The sequence below is a fragment of the Amphiprion ocellaris genome, chromosome 4 (genome assembly GCF_022539595.1).
Source record: "Amphiprion ocellaris isolate individual 3 ecotype Okinawa chromosome 4, ASM2253959v1, whole genome shotgun sequence".
Lineage (NCBI taxonomy): Eukaryota > Metazoa > Chordata > Actinopteri > Pomacentridae > Amphiprion > Amphiprion ocellaris.
In genome coordinates, this window is record NC_072769.1 from 22,342,485 (window position 1) to 22,365,883 (window position 23,399).

General features: G+C 40.3%; 1 protein-coding gene across 2 annotated transcripts; it reads left to right on the forward strand.

Moving 5' to 3' along the window:
- Nucleotides 1–1,888: 1,888 nt before the first annotated feature.
- Nucleotides 1,889–18,255, forward strand: zbtb45 (zinc finger and BTB domain containing 45). 2 transcript variants are annotated; one of them, XM_023289505.3, is made up of 6 exons: nt 1,889–2,042; nt 3,144–4,482; nt 4,863–4,997; nt 9,460–9,600; nt 13,064–13,337; nt 15,796–18,255. In XM_023289505.3, exons 2-6 carry the CDS (start codon nt 3,415–3,417, stop codon nt 16,212–16,214), a joined length of 2,037 nt encoding a protein of 678 aa, XP_023145273.1. In that variant the 5' UTR covers nt 1,889–2,042; nt 3,144–3,414; the 3' UTR covers nt 16,215–18,255. The 2 variants fall into 2 exon arrangements, with proteins under 2 accessions (XP_023145273.1, XP_054865565.1); XM_055009590.1 differs by lacking the exon at nt 1,889–2,042 and adding an exon at nt 2,311–2,853.
- The last annotated feature ends 5,144 nt before the right edge of the window (nt 18,256–23,399 follow it).

A 23,399-nucleotide genomic window follows, 5' to 3' on the forward strand; every position in this document is an offset into this window, starting at 1 on the left:
AGTGATGATGTTAATTCCAGCGTTTCATGTGATTCACCGTTTTCCTCTTCTTCTACCAGCTATAAAAGGTTATGCTAACAGGGTTGTTGTGGGACACACGTTTGACGCATAATAAGTATTACTTAAAATATTATGTTGATTAAAAAAGTGCTCCCACAATTACAAGAGACATCAATGAAAAAATAATACCAAAAAAGGAGATTAAAATGGTATTTTAATTGTTTTATTTGAGAATCAATTTGGTCATCAGGGGGGTGGGGCAAGAGAAAAATGGTATTTTAGGGGGAACTCCAGACTTATTTGGTATTTTTAAGAATATTTTTCAAATATTCTTTTCTCCTAGTTTTTTAGATTTGGTCTCAGGACAAGTACATTTACACAACAACTGCATGTTTTAGTATTTTGTACATGGATTATTTAAAATTTGATGGGTGGGACGTAAAATGTCCTCCAATTCTGGAACAGTCCCTTTACAGTTGTTCATTTAAGTGTCATTTTTTAAATAATTTAAAGTCAAAATAAGGCCAACCTTAAAAAAATAAAAAATAAAAAATCTGACAATATTAACTAAAATAGATTTATTCTATAATTTGATTTATTCCCTGCCAATCCATCCAATCTGGCCTTTCATCTATCATGTACGGCATCTTAGAATAGCAACAATAATAATAATAATAATAATAATAATAGCAAAGTGATAGCAAGAAAAGCAAGAAAACGCAACTACAAATTAAAGAAGTGAAGTATACACACTAAATATGTAGAAAATATGTATAAGAAAAACAAAAACATAAGAACATAAATTTAAGACTATTTACATGAATATTGAAGGAGTCTGAAAAATGTTGGTTGATTCTACGTCAAACAATTGTTCAGACTATTTGGAGTTTTAATGCGTCAATCTGCACACATAGGTTAGGGCTACAGCTTATTTTCATTATGTATTGATCTGCCAATTATTCTATATTACTCAATTAAACATTTTATCGACACAGTATCAGAAAAAATGTTAATTTCCCAGACCCCAAAGCAGCATCCTCAAAGTCCTCACACTCCAAAACCCAGATAGTCAACTATCTGGGACCAGATAATGTTAAATAATGTAAAATTTAAATAACTTGTGATGAAAAATTATCATTTGAGTCATCTGGATCTTAATTCAGTTTAACATCTGAGACTTAGGGCCTGCAATTGACTCATTCTTGCAAGTTTACATCAGCTTTACTACTTGTCATATACATTTTTCATGTATGCATTATAGCCGCTGTAAATCGTTGTCTGTGACCGTTCAAGATAATCCATGAATGTTGTTGTGCTGAGGTGTGACTGGAGTCTATCCACACAAAACAAGGTTACAACACAAAGTGGACAACTTGCTGTACAAATCCTCTTTTAGCCTTAAAAATACAGTCATACACCCCGCTGTGAAGCTATGATTGTTTTATGATGTTCCTCTGTTTTAGTGTTTGCTGATTTTATAATGTAACTATATAAAGTGTCTGAGTATAAAGCGCTATACAAATAAAATATATTATTATTATTATTATTATTATTATTATTATTATTATTATTATTATTATATTGTGGCTACATTGTTGTACCTGCTCATAAAATTTATTCAAATGCATGGATTAGAATTTAAACAATAGTCTATCCATATTGTATTGCCACTGTGTTTCCTTGAGGCTGTGTGGGTGTATACAGGTGTGTGTGTGTGCATGCATGCGTATTTCATGCCTGTGTGTTGTGTGGTATGTATGTGTGCTCCTCTTGGAACATGTAATAAATGCGAGACAGCCACTGCATGTCCATTCACAGCTGGGCGTTCTGCAGGAGAAACTCCACGTCGCTTTTTTGTGTCTCTCTCCGCATGCATGTGTGAGTCTGCTAGTGTGTGTCTCCGTGCATGTGTGTGTGTGTGTGTGTGTGTGTGTGTGTTTGTTTCCAGCTCTCACCAGGTTGGGCGCGTTATATGAGAGCTTCCTGCTGCATCCATCTGACTGAAACTAAGAAGCGGAGGACTGTCACTGCACATTTCACTGGTGAGTAGTCGCGTTTAAACAACACGCAGCGACACCACACCTGCAAACTACTTAAGTGTGGCGTTAACACGACTCCGCACGGAAAAGGGTGGTAGCCCGGTAGCTGCCGACATGCTAACTTCACTAGTTGTCTCGGGCAATCTGCGCTAGCTAACGCCAGCTAGTCAGTCTAGCTAGGTTAGCATTGTATTACAGCGAGGGGGCGAGTTCCGATAGCTGCTTTTATGTTATGCTAGGCACGTTGCCAGTCGCCATTCAACGTTTAACACTTTACGTTTGTGTTTTAGTCGATGTCAAAGCCCGGTTTGCACGTTTAAATCTGCGCATTTAGTGCAGAATTCCGACCGGGACCTACGCGGCTAATGTCAACAGCTAACGCTAGCTAACGTTAGCTCGTCACCGTTAACCTGTTCGAGCTAACGTCTGCTGGTCAGTTTAGTGAAACTAGCAGCTACGTGTTTCCTTAACGACGGGATTTAATCGTTCAGCCGCTGCTAACCTCACCCATCGTGAAGCCTCTTTAGCACAGCCGAATTGTCTTTGGTGTTTTTGCGTTACCGGCCACCCACTGTGCAGAGAATAGCCACAAAAAAACTGACCCGGAGGAGCCGATGGATGGAGTCGCGCGCGGCACGTGCTGTCATTTGTTTCAAAACAGGTGTTCCAGGTGATGCACGCGACTAATTTAGGTGATCGGGTAGCTGGTTTTGGCGGTGTCACCTTCAGGTACGGACACACGAACTGGACCGGGAAAAAATATGACACGATCCAGTGGAGGAAAATGCAAATCAGAGCTCTAAACAAAGGATCGGTAGGATTATCGTGCAACATTTCCATTGTTTATTTGATTAATTCAGTCTATTCAATGCAAAATAACTAAATCGTGACAGTTTCCCAGCTCCTAAGGTGACATATCAGACAGATGCTCCCTTTAAAATCAGTTAAAGCAAGACAAGCCGCACATTCCTACGCGTTAGAAACAGGAATTTTTTTTAATTTTTTTTGTCTATGTATCACTAATGAACTCGCTGATTGTTTTAGCACTAATGGAAACTTTTTGCACACCTGTTTAGTGTTTTAATCATGTCACCATTCAAACAGGTGTTTAACGGAGGCAGGAGCCGGTGGAAACAACCTCTCAGGACAACAAAGGCAGCTCCTCACCCACCCTACCTCCCGCAGCAGAGCCGCAGTTTGAGAGCTTCCGACTCATGACTGTTTGAGGGGACGCGGCCCCACCGTGGCCCATGCACTGTATCCGTTTCCCTCCCTGTCCTCCATATCCCTCAAGCTGACGCAAAACCCCAGACACCTGCCCCCCCTCCCCCACCCCCACTCCCACCCCATCCCCAGCGACTCACCTCCTCCCGCCATGGTGTCCGGCACAGAAACCGTGCACTACATCCACCTCCATAACTCCAGCCAGTCCGTGCTGGAAGCCCTGCGCACCCAACGGCGCGAAGGCCTGTTCTGCGATGTGACTGTGCGGATACACGACGCCTCACTGCGCGCCCACGCCTGTGTCCTGGCAGCCGGCAGCCCCTTCTTCCAGGACAAGCTGCTGCTGGGTCACTCTGAAATCTCCGTGCCCCCGCTGGTGCCCGCTGAAACGGTGAAGCAGCTTGTGGATTTCATGTACAGTGGCTCGCTGGTGGTGCTGCAGTCGCAGGCCCTCTGCATCCTCACTGCCGCCAGCATCCTGCAGATTAAGACGGTCATCGACGAGTGTACCCAGATCATCTCTCAGAGGAAGGCGGCGGCAGGAGCGGCAAGTGCAGCTGCAGCAGCGGCTGCAGCGGCAGCAGCAGGAGGAGGGATGCTCGGAGGAGTTCTGCCTAAACAAGAAGAACGCGGCGGGGGCAAAGGGAGGGATAGCAACAGCAATGGAAGTTGCTCTGTTGGCGGTGCGGGTGGCGGTGGGGGTTACGCAAACTTCTCCAACTTCATGGCCGAATGCGGGGCTAGCAACATGGGCGGGGGGCTGGGCGGTGCCAGTGTTAGTGTCAGTGAGAGCGGCCCAGGCCCGATGGATCAAGCTAACACTGTCAGTCTGATGGCGTTGGGCGACATGGGCCCCGGCTCCATGTGCGGCGGTGATGGGATGGGCGCTGGGCCCGGCACAATCCTCATGAAGCAGAGCTCCAGCTGTACTCAGGACGTAAGGTACAAGCTCCGAGACCTGTTGGCACAGACGGCCAACGGAGCCAGCACTAGTAGCACAGGGAACCTCTCGGCAGGCTGCAGCTCCGGTGTGGGCAGCGTGGACAGCATTGGCAGGGACAGCCTCCGCGGCAACACAGCTGACCTCTCTGACGACCTTGTGGGGATAGACAGATACAGCGAGGAGGAGGACTTGGACGGGAGAGAGCGGGGAAGAGATGGAGACAGAGACAGGGGGGTGAGCCACAGCCGCAAGCAGAGGCAGCCGCTAAGACTCCAGGTAGGGGGATAAGGGGAAGGGTTGCTATGGTTACAGCTTTCAGGCATGCAGAGCTGCAACGTTTTCCTTCTCTTTCTTTTTATGCTTTTCCCTCTTCTCGCACTGCATTGGCGTATATCGCTGAGATGTTTAGCACTTTGCACAATTGAGTCTCTCGTCTCAACTTCAGCAGTAATTGCCTTGTTGGTATTCTATGGACTTCTGCATATTGACTGTAGGTCATTCAACTTATTAGAACCTGCTTGAAAGGGCTGTAGCCGGGTCAATGCAGTGTTGTTCTTATAGACTTTCTGCTGCCTTTTAGCTCCAGCCACTGCTGCAAATGTTGTTGTTTTTTTTTTTTACCATTTAAAACTAAAAACGGACCTTTTTCTCTCCAGGTGCTGGGAGGAGAGGGAGTGGTGGTGAAAGACGAAGGGGTGCAGGACACAGATGGGACTGTCTACGCCTTGGAGGACGGGAGGCGAGATCAAGAGCAGGAGGGCTCCCAGGAATCGATGCCGAGCTTCGGACAGGTACGTTAACTCAAAGGTGAACTGCAGTTTCTAGAATGTAAAACCATATTTAAAACTGGCTTATATTGAACATTTTAGTCATTTATCAATCGCTGTCTGTAGAAGGATGTAAATTGGAGCATAACACATCTTGCTGATTTTAAGTTTTGATCCTTATTTATTGCAAGAAGGACCTTGTTGTCTTAAATTTATACTCAGCGTTTCTGCCACAAGTCTTCAGTAAGTAGACGGGGAAACGTGGTGGAGCGGATTTATGCCGCAGCCTGCTGTACCCTGCAGACTACACAAGGAACATCTGCCACACGGTCAAAAGGATTCAGCTTTGCCTGTCAGTTTCCTCAAAAGTGCTGCAGATGAAGTTATGATTTGAAATGGAATAATCTAATCAGTTTAGGAAATGAGCACTTGATATTTTTTCTGCATAGCACAGCAGGTGATCATCTATGAACCCAGCACTGCAGACTTTTTTACTTATTCATCTCTATTCTCCCTAAACTGTATTCACTAAATGTTGAGATTTCTTATGCAGAAACTTTGTTTTTTTTTTGTTTCTTTTTTATCTTTAATGTGACTCTTGGCAGTGATGCAGACGTAGTTGGCCAATAAAACTGTCAAAACCCAGTGACAAAAACAAAGACTGGATCCAAACTTGTGTTAGTGTGATAATGAACAAGCCATTATATTACAGGCATTATTGCTTTATTTCTAAAACTCATTTTAGGTGTAGCAGATGTTAAATGTGGCTGTGAAATTAGGCATTCAAAGGAAGCACACTGAGATTTGTCACCTTGTAGAGGTTTTGCTCTTAAGGCAAGGCAATCAAATGTATTTATGCAACCCATTTCTTACACAAAGGCAGTTCGTAGTGCTTTACATAATGCATTAAAATATTAAAAAGTGAAGAAAAACATAGCATGTAAACATTTAAAAATAAAGCTAAAATTTCATATGTAAATATAAAGCAGTAAATATATAAAAGTACAGGTAACCTACATGAAAGTACAGTCAAGTTCAAACCAAAATATGTAAAGCGTCACATTAATAATAAGAAAAGCACTCAGAGAGCGCAGTACTCCACCAAGGCTGCTCATTCCAGCATATGGCATTGTTAGAAATGCAGTTTTCTTTTTTTTTTTTAGAATTGCAGCATTTGTTTATAAGTTATTGACGATCAGAAATCACAGCAAATTAGAATGTGGCCATTTAGTATACAGTGGCAGACAAAACTTTTCAAACACCCTTAAAATTTTACACAATCTCAAATATTATCATGAAATATTTGTGGAAAAACCTTTTTAGTGTTTCAAAAAGTGTGGCTACATTAGACAGACACAAACAAATAACAATGATATATTTTTTTGTTTATTGTTCACAAGAAAAACGAACAAAACTAAATTCTATCAAAATGACCCAATACTCAAAATTTCTTATTTTTATGGACCCAATCAATTTGAAGTTTTTAATGGCTTTTTTAGGATTTGTTCAGTATTATGGCTGTGATTGTACAAAATGAAATTGCACTTAAAGGGTGCAATTTCAATTTTCAAATTCAAATTTCAGTTTCTAAGAGTGATTCTTAATGCAATATTTCACAAATGTATGGGTGTCCGAAAACTTTTTTCCACCACTGTAGATGTACCCACAAACAAAATGACATTGCGCTGAGCAGAGACGTGTGTTATACATGTGTACGTTATGTACGGATATCGAATCGCGTGACCTAAATATGTAGTGGACAGCGGGAATTGATGGAACTTGGAAACACCCCACAGTTTAATCAATTGTTCCTTGTATCAAAACCGACGGATAAGTCCTGATAAGTCCGCAGTAGTTGTTTTGTAGTAGGACCACAATCATGTGATAGTAAGCAGGCAGCTGATGTAGTGTTCACTTGTCATAATTACAGTGACACCGTGCCGCTATCTTGCAATGATTCAGAAATCTTTAACAAATCCCTGGCTCCCGAATATAAGCCGCATCACAGCCAAAATCTAATCACTTGGTAATTGTGCCATTTTTTTACCTTCCCTGAAAATGTCATCCAAATCCCTTATTCCGTTTTTAAGTAATGTTGCTAACAAACAGACAGATAAACCAATGCTGATCATCACATAACTCTGCCACATTCTTTGATGGAGTAAAAAGCAGTGGAAATAAAAAACAATCTTTAGATTAGGAGGCAGCATCATGGCTAAAAGCTATTTCCCCATGTTTGGTCTTAAAAAGTCTTTTTCTTTTGAGTGCCTCTGTTTTTACGACACACTTAAACATCTCCTCAGGATATGGAAAAACCCTCTATTAACTTAAGATGTAAATGCATGCAGGATGTACTGAAGCTGTATTGTAAATGAATTGGCGAGACACCGCCTGGACGTGTTACAGAGAACAGCCAGGTGTAAATGATGCCTGTGACTACACATCTAACAGAACAATCAACTCAGTGTTCCGAAAGGTCATCAAAATCTTCTTCTTCATGCCGTCTCAGGGTCTTGATTGAAAACTCTGCAAATTTGCCTGTTTTGGGCACACAAAAAAAATAAGTAGAGTCTATATAGCAGAGTCCCTGCTTCCTTCAGGTGGTTCTTGAGGACACCTGAAGGAAGCAACTGTTAAAATAGATTGCCAGACTAGCAGTAATGCCAGCCTTCTTTCGGCATTAGTAATGTTAATCTTAGAAATTTCCTTATTTTTGAAAGAAAAGCATTTTTTTTCAATGAAGATAGCATTTCATTAATCAGAAATACAGTCTAGACATTGTTAATGTGGTAAATGACTACTGTAGCTGGAAACGCCTGATTTTTAATGGAATATCTACATAGGGGTACAGAGGAACATTTCCAACAACCATCACTCCTGTGTTCTAATGCTACATTGTGTTAGTTAATGATGTTGAAAGGCCAATTCATGATTAGAAAACCCTTCTGCAATTATGTTAGTACATGAACAAGTGTGAGTTTCCATGGGAAACATGAAACTCTCTGGGTGTCCCATAACTTTTGAACGGTAGTTTATGTCAGAATTTTTCTAAATCCTCAGACTCTCTGGTTGTTTCAGTGTTGACACACACCCACTTTACATAACATCGTCCACCGATCAGCCACGATATTCTGAACACTGACAGGTGAAGTGAATAACATTGATCATATTGGTTCTATGTGGTGTTCTACTGAACAACCTTGGATTTTGGCGTCTGTGTTGATGAGACTTTGACACCAAAATAAACATTGTCCCAGAACAAACGCACTCCTTCATGCAAATTGAAATCCCAAATGTCACTACTACCCCTGCAGGAAAATGCACCCCACCACATCGCAATAATATCAAACAATCAGGAAAATCTTGAGAAACAAGATGTTGATTTGACCTCCAAACTTCTAGACCTCGTTCTGATCAAGCATCAACAGAATGCAGTGGAACAAGTTTGATTCACAAAATGTATCTCACTATATGTGGTGAAAATGTCTGTGTGTGCTGGGACAAAAGCCGAAATACTTCAGGACCTTGCCGGGAATCCTCCAGTTTTTAAAACTTCTGAAGTTTCAAAGTGATCCAGAGGAAGTGATAGTACATTCAGTGGCACATAGCAAAAATAAATAGTTATTCAAGCAACCTTGATTTTCCAAAATCAAATACAAGAAGAAGTCCCCAACTTCCTGGTCGTAAAACAGGCAGATTGTTTTTTTGTGTGTTTGTGTTTTGGAATCATAAATAAGTCACAGACCTTTCCTTTGCCTAGCAAGTTTGAATTCTCAGTAGAACATGGAAAAAACTAATGATAAATGGATTGTGTTCTAACAGTCAGTAGTCGAACTGGTTGGACGGCATTGTGCAAGTCGGTTTTGTCGACGTCTGCAACCATGCATGTGTAAGACGGTGACAAAATCAAATAAAGGTTGCAAATTCAAATAATTAAGGATGTTTTCTGCACGTATTCTCATGAGAAAGAACACACAAGTGGAGTGCAAAAAATACATACTAATTAGTTTCTTCACATAAACACATTTGTTTAAGGGAACACATACTTTGTTTCACCAGAGGAGCGATAGAACAGGACAGATACGCTGGTATTTTAATGAATCCAGCTGTCTTCACTGGAGGCTTAATGACTTGCTTTATACTTGCGCTTTGTGCCCATGCATGCGGGAGGAAGTGTATTTGTACGCTGCTGTGCAACACCTTCTATGTAGTCACAGTTGTGTAGCACAGAGACAGATGGGATCTACACCTATGGAGCAGGTGAGGGTTCACTATCCAACACCTAAGTAGGGCTCCATATACATTGTGTATGTCATTTAGAGAACCTCACACCTAAAAAAGCAAGTGTTTCTCAACGGATTTTTTTTTTTTTGCCTCGAGTGCTTTTCATGTGTGTTTCTTCAACAACTCTTCCAAAACATGAATACCAGCAAAACTGTTGGCAGATTTTCTTTACCTTCATCTGTGTTTGTGTTTTGATTTTCAGGATTTCTACGATGAGCAGGGCGTGTTTTCCGAGAGTTTCTGGCCCCAGAGCGAGCCTCCTCAGGCCATGGCTTTCAACCCCAGAGGAAGGGTCAACAAGCCTCTGACTCCACCTCCGACCACACAGTCCATCAACAACCAGGTCAGTGCCGTCAGAGTCTTGTGTTCCTTCACTCTGATTACATTTAGTCAGTACTGCAGTAACAAAATGATGCCACAAACCGTTGAAGTGTTGACAAGATATGTAGTAGACTTCAGAGTTACTGTTAGCAACTACACTGCCGTTCAAAAGTGTAGGGTCTCTTAGAAATGTCCTTATTTTTGAAAGAAAAGCATTTTTTCAATGAAGATAACATTAAATGAATCAGAAATACACTGTAGACATTGTTAATGTGGTAAATGACTATTCTAGATAGAAACAGCTGATTTTAATGGAATATCTATATAGGGGTACAGAGGAACATTTCCAGCAACCAGTGCCCATAGACTGAGAATGGGCTTGAAATACAGAGATCTTGTGTTTAGTAGCTGTACTTTTGAAATGAGCAGTATTTCTATATTCATAGATGCTGGATTTTAATGAACAGGTGCATGTAAGAATTTTTAAGGACACTCACATATAAAATTCACATTTTAACCTTGTTTGCCAGACTTATCGCCACATCCTGGTGTTGGCACTAGAGAATGGTCTGGCATCTCATTATCATTCAGCCAAAGGGAAAAAGCTCCGCAATGCTTGTGTTTCTTTAAACCAATGCCAATTGTCTGGGGTGAAGGATGCCTCTGCAAGTTCGGGATGGGGGAATGTTTTGGTGGAACACTGGGGTAGGAAGGCGAGCACTGTTATTAAAATGACTAAATCACTGAAAGAACCAATGCATGATCTGAATCTGCATCAAAACCTGGCATTAGCAGCATGTCATTTGCTGCTCAGAGGCTGTTGGCTGCTGTTTCCTGTCGGGAATTTTTAAGCCTATTCAGCCCAATTTCATCTCAAGTGGACTGGAACAGTAAAATCACAGCATAATACCCTATAAATTACCACAACTCCAAATTTTTTTCTTTGTTTTAGTGCAAAAAAATACACTCTAAAAATATTCACATTCAAGGAATTATCTTTTTACAAAACATCATGAACAACCTGAACTTTTTTAAGAAAAATAAATTCAATTTCAACAATATTGTGCCTCAGTTCATCATTTACAAATTACAACTTCCAGATCACAGAGTGTTTACAAAGAAACACAACATTTAGTCACAGATATCTGGAACTGAACAATATAGTATTTTACTCTATGATCAAAATGACAGAAGTCAGACAAAAAAAACGGCGAAATATTACAAAAATGAGGCGCAAAACAACAAAAGCGAGAAACAAATTGACAAAAAAATGAGACAAAAAGAGACAAAGTTACAAAGCGACACAAACGAGACAAAAAAAACACAAAACGACAAACGGGAACATTATCATAATGTACTTTTTTGCATTAAAAGAAAGGAAAGACTTGGAGTTGTGGTTATTTACAGGTTATTATGCTGTGATTTTACTGGTCACTTGAGATCAAATTGGGCTGAATGTGGCCCCTGAACTAAGATGAGTTTGACACCGCTGACATAAATCTATCAAATACAAATGTGACAGTTTTAATGCCTTTTCTCCATCTCTTCTTATCATAAATTGGTTATCTCTGTATTTTAGACTTTTGGTTTCACAAAAGAAACAAAATAGAGACAGAAAAGGAGAAACTCGGACAGTGTTTTCCCCATTTTCTGCCATTTTATTGTGTAACCAATTAGGCAGTTAGTCAGGAAAATAATCAATGGTGTAAGTGACAATGACAATAATTGTTGCTGCTCTACATTTTGTATTTAATGACATTTAGAGGATGTGAAAGGAAGGAAGTGTCATGCATTAGGAGGACTCAGTGCAGTGAATCATGTTACAGTGATGAGTCTTGCTATACCTTTGTGGGTGTGGCTGGTTTCATTTAGTGAAGACGTCTGCTGCATCCCATCTGGCTTTTGTGACAGTAGAATTTAGCACAGTGCGGCATTAAAATAATAAAACCCACACACAGAACTCAGAACAATTAAACACAGATAAGACAGAAACACAAATGAAGGATTCCGTTTTACTGAGATGGACTGTTTTTATTCCTTCTCCAAGCCCCTGCCTACACACTTTGACTGACAGGTGTGTTGGCTTTGAATTAAAAATGCAAAAGAGACTTGCATTTGAATTTTTATAGAGTGGAAGACACAAGAGTGTGGAAAGGTAAATGCCACTGAGTTTGAATTCACCCTTGTGCACTAATAGTTAAATGATGAAATGGCACATTGAAATAAAAATGTATTTTTGTCTTTGATAATTTAATGGCAATTATAATAACTGGAATTTCAAAATATGTTTTTGATTTAAATGACAAATTTAAGGAGTACAGCAGTAAATAAAATTAAATGTTATATGATTTTCTAGACATAGATGCTATATTGCGTTTTGCAACCGATGAGGGAGAAAAAATGTGTTGTACAGGTTAAAAAAAACTAGCAACTCATTAAGTTAATACATTACAGTACAGTGAATAAAAAATACAATAAACAAGACACAACTGAATAATACTGGCAGACAGTGTGCATACAAAATGTCAACTGACATCAAGTGGATTTGGAATAAATGTGTAAAGCAATTGCTGTACAGTATTACCAGTATTAATTTGATTGTGTTTATTTAAAATTTTTCTAAAGACACAACATGCAAAACAAAGCGTGCATATACACTGTACAGACATGGATGGATATACTGCATGCAAAAAAAAAAAAACAAAAGCACGCAACTAATTAAACCGTTGAAAAGTCTGGGGTCGCCCAGAGATTTTCATGTTTTCCATGAAAACTTACACTTATTCATGTGCTAGCATAATTACGCAATAGTCTTACTATATTAGCTAAAGCTGGTATTATTGGTTAAAGTTGCTCGATATTAAAGTTGCTCAAAAATACATTAAAGTTGCTCTAATTGAGTTAAAGTTGCTCTACATTAGCTGAAGTTACTCCATATTAGTGAAAGTCGCTCTATAATAGTTAAAAACACTCTATATGAGTTAAAGTTGGTCTGCATTAGTTAAAGTTGCTCCATCTTAGCTAAAGTTGATATTAATGGTTAAAGTTGCTCTATGTCAGTTAAAGTTGCTCTATATTAGTTAAAGTTGCTCAAAAATGAGTTTAAGTTGCTCTACGTTAGTTACAGTTGCTCTATATTAGGTAAACTTGATATTATTGATTAAAGTTGCTCTATATTAGCACAAGTTGACATTATTGGCTGAAGTTGCTCTATATTATTTAAAGTTGCTTTATATTAGTTAAAGTTGCTCTAAGTGAGTTAGAGTTGACCTACACTACCGTTCAAAAGTTTGGGGTCATCCAGACATGTTCATGTTTTCAATGAATTGGGATTTTCTTTCAAAAATCAGGACATTTGTAAGTGACCCCAAACTTTTGATCGGTAGTGTACAGAAGATACTAATTCCGCAGATTATCATTTTAATTCTAATGCTGTCAGGGTGTCTTCCTTCAGAACTAACAGTCTATACTGCGTTCCTCCACAGCTTCTGTTTCAGTACCCAGTGAGCCAGTCGCAGCCAGCTCCGTTTTATGTCGGTGGGCCCATGGGTGGAATTGACAGCATGGCGGGGACTGAGCCCAGTCAGCAGGCTCCGCCCCCCACACCAATGACCCCGGCCCCACCGCCCTCCACCTCCTCTTGCTCCGCTGGGCCATCCCCTTCATCCCAGGGATCCGAGACCTCGTTCGACTGCATGCACTGTGGCAAATCTTTACGTTCCAGGAAGAACTACAGCAAGCACATGTTCATCCACTCTGGTAGGTTCACCTCACACAGTGATTGGCCAGCTGTGCGTAGGTGCGAAACTTCTCTCTCTTACTCTTCTTTCTGTATTACACAACCATTTCTGTCACTTTTTATGTGAACAACTGAGTCTAACGCTATGAGGAGAACGTGTGCACAGTTATTTCCATGTTTAAGGAATAGTGCAGTCTCCATGTCGGCTAGCTGCCGCTGTTCAGATTAGCATAATTCAAACCACTTAAGTCCAGAGTGCACCTTAATGACTCTCCCGCAGAGTTTTTTTTCTCCAAGTCAAGAAATAAAATATTTATAGTTTGCATAATGCCGTTGAAATTTGTATACATTTTTTTCAAGAGCTTTAAGATCCACTCATCCATGAGACACAATAAAAACTAATAGACTCAAAATGCCAAAAACATTCCACCTTAAAGGCTGCCACTAGAAATGGAATTTATGACTCTTTAAAGGGAGCCAAATCTTGACGAGCCTTTCCTTTCAAAGAGCTGTTCAAAAGACTGGCTCGTTGTTGTATTCATTTATTTTTTAGAAGTCAGCCAGGGGTAACTGGTTTTTATCAAGGAAACAATCACTGGTAGCAGTTATGAGACATGATATGGATCAGAATACTTCAAACTTACACATTCCAACAATATATACTCTACTGAGTTTTATTACTCCGCCAAAGAAGGGCAGAGTTATGTGACAATTGGTGTACGTTTTTCCGTCTGTCTGTCTACCTGATGGTCTGTTAGCTACATTATTCAAAAACGGATTTGGATGAAATTTTCAGGGAAGGTCAGAAATGACACAAGGACCAAGTGATTAGATTTTGGAAGTGATGCAACTTAAAGTCTGGTGACGGACATTTGTTGCATTAAGTTCCTGCTTTGGGGTCTGTGTTCTTAATATAGTAAATCTAAACAGTTTGTGATTTTACACAATAGCAAGGACCTTCCTGTTCAAATTAGAAGTGACAGGAATCTGAATGATTTAACATTTCAGTGATAATACACAGTGGCATACTTGACACTACACACTTCTGCTGTACAGTGTACTTTTGTTGAGCAAATGAAGCTGCAATCGAAACACTGATTTTGAAGGGAATTTGTGGTGCAGTCAGAGGTCAAGCTCATCCAGCCAGCTGGGCTATGGAAACGTTAATTTCCTGCAGGCATTGTGGATGCAACACAGGATGTCGAAGGCCAACATGCTGGCTTTATGACAGTCCTTTGCAAATGCATCACATATAATCAGTCAGAAGAGTGAATAGTGAAGGGAAGGATGTTTTGCATGTTTAGTAGTTAATATTAGCAATGAAGAAAAAGGAAGTCAATTCACTGTGGCACTCAAAGGCTACTGGCAGCTAGAGATGTGACGTTTGCGAACGAGTCAGTCGTTTGAACGGCTCTTTTAAGCGAACGATGAAAACCGGTTAGCAGTTCCAAGCCGTTCGTATGTGTAAATTGCCCACGCTTTCTTCATGTGTCACCTGTGTGCCCCATGAGAGTGAACTGTCCACGCTCCATTCACGTGAACACAGCTATATATGCAATGAGCTTAGAGGAAGAGTGCTGCCCGAATCATAATGACTGGTGACTGGAGCGTAGCTACATTTACCCCTTTATCAGGGAGGAGGAGATATTAGCGACAGGAAAAAATATATAAAATGAGCCAGAATCAAAGGAAATGTAGCAGCATTTGGATGCACTTTACTGGGGACGACACACAAGGTAGAGCACAATGCGATATTTGTCAGTCATTGTATCATTTCCGAAGGCTTAAGTCTTGAGAAAATTCAACATATTATGTGGCCATTTAATATAGATGTATCCACAAAGAAAATGACGTTGCGCTGAGCACAGGCATGTGTTATGAATGTGTACGTTATATACGGATACTGAATCACGTAACCTGTAGCGGGTAGCGGGAATTGATGGGACTGAGAAACACCCTCACAATTTAATCAACTGTTCCTTGTATCATTTCTAATGAATAAGTCCCGATAAGTCCGCAGTGCTCAATTTGTAGTAGGATCACAATCATGTGATTGTCAGCAGGCAGCTGATGTAGTGTTCAATTGTTGTCATAGTTACAGTGACGCCATGCCGCTATCTCGCAATGATGCAGAAATCATTGATTAATCTGTGGATCCAGACTATAAGCCGCATCACTCCCAAAATCTAATCAGTTGGTCCTTGTGTCATTTGACCTCTCCTGAAAATTTCATCAAAATCCATGAATCCGTTTCTGAGTAATGTTGGTAACGGACAGATAAGCCAACAACGATCGTCACATAACTCCACCATGTTCCTTGGCAGAGTAATTAAGCTTAGCTGCAAAGATACATGTGCATAAAATGAATAAACAGATAATAAATGATCTTCTGAAAGCTTATGGTTCATTTTACTTTCACATATGAGCTACGACGTATGACAATAAATCAGAAAATAATTTCCTTGCCTGCCCCTCCAGGTCAGAAACCTCATCAGTGCTCCATCTGCTGGCGCTCCTTCTCCCTGCGGGACTACCTCCTCAAACACATGGTGGTGCATACTGGCGTCAGGGCCTTCCAGTGCACCATGTGCGGCAAGCGGTTCACCCAGAAAAGCTCCCTCAACGTGCACATGCGCACACACCGTGCTGAGCGCACCTTCCAGTGTAACGTGTGCCACCGGGCTTTCACCCACCGCACCTTGCTGGAGCGCCATGCCCTGCAGCACGCCCACCACGCCCCCCAGACCCCGGGCCAGGGCCAAGGACGTGGAGCCGACATGACCTCACCTACCAAGCACAGTCCTCCAGCTATGGGAGGGCCCTCAGGTATGGCTGGCGCGGCCGGCATGGTTGGCAGCATGGCCAGCATGCCCAGCCATGGAGCTTCCTCCACCTAGAAAGAGAGAGAAGGGAAGGTAAAGGGGAGAGAAGGGGAGGTTAGTGAGCGAGCCCATTCCTTGAACCAACACCTATTTGGTCCTAACAGCCTTGTTGATCTTTTGTTCTGGTGGAAGAGCGCTTACAGGTCCCCATTGTTTTTAGCTTAAAGCCACCTTCAATCAGGGTTCCTACACAGGGCTGGAAGGCCTTTTAAGTTTGAAAATAATGTAAATTTCTAAAGTTTTTTGGAATTGCACAAAAATCCTGGGAAAGTTTGAGGGGAGAAAAAGAGGTTTCTTTTCCGGAAACCCATCGTATATAGTTGTAGCCCTACTGTCATTTCCTGTGTTGTGACATTTGTTGCTGTGAGGATTAATCATCAGCTGTAGAGCAACATCGCTAACAATCACACACCTTGTCAAATAGCCATCCAAAAAAAGTCTTGAAATGTGTAGGAACCCTGTTTCAAAGAGACCAGAGACTCACCAAAGAGGTTAGGAAAACAGAGCCGGGTTTGGGTGAGGAGGAGGGAGTGTGTGGCGTTTCTAGGTGGAGGTGAGGGTGGGGAGGGGGGATGAAGATCGGTGGTAAAAGGAGTTACATGTTAGGGATGGGTGGGGTGGGCATTGTGCAAGGTTTGATTCACCCTCAATTCATTTAATTCAGTCGAACCTTTTAAATCCCATAAATCAAACATATGAACATAACAGGAACAACCCGCTCCTATGACGGTTGTAAAAATGGTTTTGTTGGAGACGTCAGCAAGTAGGTGAGTAAAATGTTGTCCTAGCCAACTACTAGACAAAACAATTCTAAAAGGAGCCATAATTTAACAAGAGTAATTTCTCTTTAAGGATTTTATCACTATATTTTGCTTTCATGTGTCCTAGATAGTGGGAAAATTTCAGTTACCATTGCGATTATTAGCATGTTTGTTGTCCAGCTTTTTTGTTATCCTCATTCTGATACTTGCATATGTATAGTATATTTATATACTTGACCAGTATAGTATGTCAATGGAAACTGACCCTTGCAAAGTAGTGGTACCTAGCTAGCTATACCTGATGGCCTGAAATGGCGATAAATATTGCACCGTGGAACCAATGGAGCCTTCAATATACAAAGAAGAAATATTTTCCAAATTAAATTTCAATGAGTACCTTAAAGGTTAATTTAAGTAAGCTGATCAGTGTGGTCAAATGTAAATAATATTACATGAAATAGAGTCTTGTAAAGACTCAGTACTTCGAGCACAGATCAGATATTTCTACTTCATGTTGTTCATTTATTTTGCTTCAAGCAGTTTTCGTATTAAGGTGTTTCCAACTCAAGGCAAAGTCCTACAAGGTCAGTTTGATGTGAGGTCAGGGTTCGGTTAGGAGTGAACATTTGTTTGATTTCGTATAGAAATCGCAGTTTGCCGTTTGCTAACTGCTTCATTTCAAAGGCTGCAGGTTGGAATGTAAGTTCTTCACCACATCTGACCTGTGGTTTAAACTGACTGGCCAGTGAGTTTACAAATTCCTGCCATCCTCCTAGTTTGATCGTCATGTCTTTGATGGCTTCTCATGTGGTAACGCTCACCACATTTTAAGTCTACTCCACAGTAAATAGTGAACTCCTTGATTAAAATATGTGTATTAGGGCTGAAACAATTCCTCGAGTTAGTCGTTTACTAAAATTCCTCGTGACAAAATTGTCTGAATGGAGACTTTGTTTAATCCACTCCATACTAGACCCCAGGTTACTAACTAGTCCGGACTCAGACTTCATCCGATACTGACTCGGACCTGTAATCAATAAATTTTATTTAATAAGAAGATTTTAAATTTGACGGGATGCTTCTATTTTAACCGGTGCAGCTTTTCTAGTGTTTACGGTATTTAGCAGATCAGAGAACTGAACTATGAAGCCAGTAAGACAGTTTAACATAGTCAGACTGTCTTTGTTTGAGTCAACAGAAACTAAAACCTCAGTCAGATTTAACAGGTATGAAGGTGGTTTTCAACTTTCTGAACAATGAGGAACATAAAAATCCATATATATATATATATATATATATATATATATATATATATATATATATATATATATATATATATATATATATATATAAAAATAAATATATATATATATATATATATATATATATATATATCACAAATCTACACCAGAACAAGAAAATGGGTCAATTGCCAAAGACAAAACAACATACTGTACATGACGTGATATGAAGAGCGACAAAGCCAGCATTTGGTGCTTACGATGGTTGCATAAGTCAATAACAGGACAATCAGTCAAAGCAGTTTATTTCAGCTCGAGCGCAGTGATTTAATATTATTTTCATTTTCTGTTCGGTTAAGTTTGTGCTCTTCTCCTCCATTATCTTGGTTACTTGGATGACGAGTCCTGCAATGTGTAAAAACAGCAATAGTGGTGGCACCACCACCGTTGTGAAAAGGTCTGAGATTTTAGGTGCACATATTCACTCGAGCGCAAGAGGCCGCTTGTGTAAACGATGCTGTTTTTACCTCTTAAACAGAGCTGCTGTTTTACTGATGAAGTGCACAGATATAATCGCAAAATCTGAAAAGTCACAACTGGATATTTTTACCAAATCGTTCAGACCTATACTACCGTTCAAAAGTTTGGGGTCACTTAGAAATGTCCTTGCTTTTGAAAGAGAAGCTTTTTTTCAATGAAGATAACATTAAATGAATCATAAAGTCTAGACATTGTTAATGTACTAAATGGCTATCCTAGCTGGAAACAGCTGATTTTTAATGGAATATCTACATAGGGGTACAGAGGAACATTTCCAGCAACCATCACTCCTGTGTTCTAATGCTACATTGTGTTAGCTGATGGTGTTGAAAGGCTAATTGATGATTAGAAAACCCTTGTGCAATTATATTAGCACATGAATAAAAGTGTGAGTTTTCATGGAAAACATGAAATTGTCTGGGTGACCTCAAACTTTTGAATGGTGGTGTAGTTTAGGCATTTAAAATACAGGCAGTATTTTCAGTAACATGTACAGCCAATTATGTGTAGTTGGACAGCTACCGCTAATGACCTTTGAATGCACCTTTTGGCATATTCAAGATTTAGATGTGCACCTCCTGAAATAAGTGAATTGAATGTGAATGGAACCCGGCATCATTTAGGAGGGGACGAGGGCGACAAAGAAGGTTGTTGATGAATGAATCGACAGGGAAGAAAAAGAGTCTAGTGAGACTGCAGCAGTAGGGAGGGGAGGGAGGGAAAGAGGGAGGACGGGGGTGTAGGAGGAGAAGGAGGCGTGATGCACAGCAGCGTGAATGAAATTCACCATCATCCATCAGACCGCTTTGTAACATTTTCCACAGGCGCCACCGTTCGGCCCCAGGATCATATACCTCGAACCAGGATGAGCCCCTGACGGCTCAGAGGGACACTATTTTCTCATTTGAAATGTTTGGGAAACATTTCGGCATGTTTTACACACACACACACACACACACACACCTATAATTACCTCGGTGGTCCAAAGACAGGCATTATGCTTCACATCTTTTAAGCTACATCAAACGAAGAAACATTGAAAACTAAAGCTAAGATAGATCCATTTACTTTTTGAAAGCTTGCTAAAGTACTTCTGTGTAAAATTCCTGTACATCACTATAACGCTCAGTTTGTTATTTGTTGCTCATGTGATTCTTCGATGCAGAAATAAGGGAGAGCATTAAAAAAAGTCTTCAAGAGAAAGAGCCATTCGGAGGAGGTTAAACTTGGATGAATAACTATGACAAATCAGTGACTATTATCAGGATTTTTATTCAGTGTTTGGTTGTGTTTGTCTTTTGGGGCTCTGGTTAATAATAAATGGGAAGTGTTTGTTGCTTAAAAAAAACAATAAAAGCTTTTCTCATGGCACTATATAAAAACTACTTTTTAACCTTTTAGTAAAACTAAATTAATCATGAAAATGTACAATCACCCCTTCAAGTTTTGACAAAGTCGAACGCGTGATAATGTAAATTATCACATTAATATTTATTACGATTTGAGCTCTATGCACAATTAAGTTTGCACATCATGTTACTTAGACCTAGGTGTTGTTGTCCCCTAAAGTATTTGGCCTAAGATTGTTTTTGTTTTACTTTTTTAACACCTTAAAGGTGGTTTTTAAAAAAGACGTGTCCCTGCTTTTTGCTCATTTTCCTCAGTGTTTGTTAGTCGAAGCATTATATGATATCCAGTAATTTCCTTCAACTTTGTAAGAGCCTTCTGATTGCCATGATTTTATAAGTGGACCTCCCTGATATTTGAGAAATTTTGAGCTTTGAGAATTTTGCGAGTGATGAAATAATTTGACAAAAAAAAATTACTTTAATCAAGACTTCATTTCGTTAAAAAAAAAAGTGAATCCAGCTAAGATTAAAATCCTTTCTGCCTTGACTTCACTATAAATATTGACATTAAATGTTCCACTTCAATGTGGAAAAAAAGCTGCTTATTTACACAGAGCAGGCCTGGCAGCGTGCGAGCGTTGGCTTCTGAACGTTGCAAACTAACTTGCAGACTCAATAGTTTGTTTCTCCAGTGTTGTGGTTTAAAAAGAGTTAAAGTGAAGCTGGACTGAAACTCCTCCAACTCGCTGTCAGTTATAAGCTATATAGAAATTTTGCCACCAAAACTTTGGTGCTTTTTTTTTTTTTTTTAAATATTTACCTCATTAGCCAGTTGCCAACGCCGCGCTGTGGTCTGGGTTTGGTGAATAAGCAGTGTTGAGCTGTTTCAGAGGTTTGATCTATCCTCAGCAGTGGAAGTGGTTTTGGTGCATTTTGTCTGAGGCGGACCCTTGTACAGTACTGTAATATGTGTGCTTTGAAGCCATGTCAGCGCATTGTAACGTACTGTGTTATGCCTTTTTTTTCGTTCTCTGTTTTATGTTTTATTGAGACGGATGATAATTGTTTTTCTACATTAATATTTCTTTAACAGAGGTTAAATATGTCAGAACAAGAAACAGTCATTTTATAAAAAAAAAAAATCACTTGTCATCGTCAACTACATCTTTTATGTATAAAAAGACTAAAGGCATGATTTTAACTTTTTCTGAGAACTTAGATGTCGTACTCAATGAATTAATTGAATTTTAAAAATGAGTGATTTCAAAGATTTCTTTCTCCAAATAAAAAGTCTTCTATGGCTCCTAGCCAGATGTTTGTCCCAGATCTCAGGTTTTTTTTTCAAATACTGTTAAATTTATTTCTTATTTTGCGTGTTTGTGCCAATCAAAGCTCAGTGTTGATGCCACTATGTCTCTTCATCGAACATCCGTCCATCATCTATACACTGCTTAATCCTCATTAGGGCCATGGGGGGCTGGAGTCTATCCCAGCTGACTTAGGGTGAAGGCAGGGGACACCTGGACAGGTCACCAGTCTGTTGCAAGGCTACATAAACACACAATCACACTCGCATTCACACCTATGGACAATTTAGAATCACAAATTAACCTCAGCGTGTTTTTGGACCATGGGAGGAAGCCGGAGAAGCCTGTCACTTCACAGGTTTGCCTTGCCAAGGTTAATCTGTGGAATTTCTTGTCTTCTTAATGGGGTTGGGACCATCAGTTGTGTTGTGCAGAAGTCAGGTTGGTACACAGCTGAAAGCCCTATTTGACAACTGTTAGAATCAATATTATGGCAAGAATCAATCAGCTAAGCAAAGAGAAACAACAGTCCATTGTTACTTTAAGAACTGAAAGTCAGTCCGGAAAAATGCAAAAACTTTGAATGCATCCCCAAGTGTAGTCGTAAAAACCATCAAGCGAGACGACAGAACTGGCTCGCACGAGGATTGCCCCAGGAAAGGAAAACCAAGAGTAGACAGAGAAAGACTGCGCCAGTCAGGCCTTTATGGTCAAATAGCTGCTAAGAAACCACTACTAAGGAAAAGCAACAAGCAGAAGAGATTTGTTTGGACCAAGAAACACAAGGAATAGACATTAGACCAGTGGAATTCTGTGCTTTGGTCTGATGAGTCCAAATTTCAGATCTTTGGTTCCACACGCCGTGTCTTTCTGACACAGAAAAGGTGAATGGATGGTCTCTACATGCATGGTTCCCACCGTGAAGCATGGAGGAGGAGGTGTGATGGTGTGGGGGTGCTTTGCTTTGCTGGTGACACTGTTGGGGATTTATTCCAAACTGAAGGAACACTGAACCAGCATGGCTACCACAGCATCCTGCAGCGACATGCCATCCCATCCGGTTTGTGTTTAGTTGGACCATCATTTATTTTTCAACAGGACAATGACCCCAAACACACCTCCAGGCTGTGGAAGGACTATCTGACCAAGAAGGAGAGTGATGGAGTGCTGCTTAGGTCAGATGACCTGGCCTCCACAGTCACCTGACCTAAACCCAATCCAGATGGTTTGGGATGAGATGGACCACAGAGTGAAGGAAAAAGGACCAACAAGTGCTCAGCATCTCTGGGAACTCCTTCAAGACTGTTGGAAAACCATTTCAGGTGACTACTTCATGAAGCTCATGGAGAGAATGTCAAGAGTGTGTAAAGCTGTAATCAAAGCAAAGGGTGGCTATTTTGAAGAATCTAAAACATAAAACATGTTTTGACTTATTTCACACCTTTTTGTTTGCTACATAATTCCATATGTGTTCATTCATAGTTTTGATGTCTTCAGTGAGAATCTACAATGTAAATAGTCAAGAAAATAAAGAAAAACCATCAAATGAGAACGTGCGTCCAAACTTTTGACAGGTAGTGTATCTCAACGCTTAATCACTTAAATATCCCTCAAAATTTCAACAAATTTATCATGAGCATAGTGTAAAAGCTGTCTTTTCTAGTTGTCTTTTTTGAAGGCCCGTAAATAATCTTTTTTTTTTTCTGCTGCTCAGGCCTTTGAAGGTCTGGCTGGTTGAAGCTGAACTCTGGCCAGAAGGCATCTGTTACTCAACAACATCTGTTCCTGTTACTCTCTTTCTCCCAGCATGCCGAGGGACACGCAGCCTCTCCCAAGGGTGGCCTTTTGTGTGTCCCATTGTCAATTCCATCATTGTCTGCTAAAGTCTGTTCCCATAATGCCGCGGGGTTATAAACCCCACCAGAGGCTGACTCTGCTGGGCTGATGATTTACAGTTACACACAATCAGCGTCTTTGTTGGGCAATTAAGAAAGAAAACTGA

Excerpts from the sequence above, each read along its gene's own strand:
- zbtb45 (XM_023289505.3), top strand. The coding sequence starts at position 3,415 with ATGGTGTCCGGCACAGAAACCGTGCACTACATCCACCTCCATAACTCC. Across the intron at positions 9,601-13,063 it reads CACAGTCCATCAACAACCAG|CTTCTGTTTCAGTACCCAGT; the intron begins GTCAGTGCCGTC and ends GTTCCTCCACAG. Across the intron at positions 13,338-15,795 it reads GCACATGTTCATCCACTCTG|GTCAGAAACCTCATCAGTGC; the intron begins GTAGGTTCACCT and ends CTGCCCCTCCAG.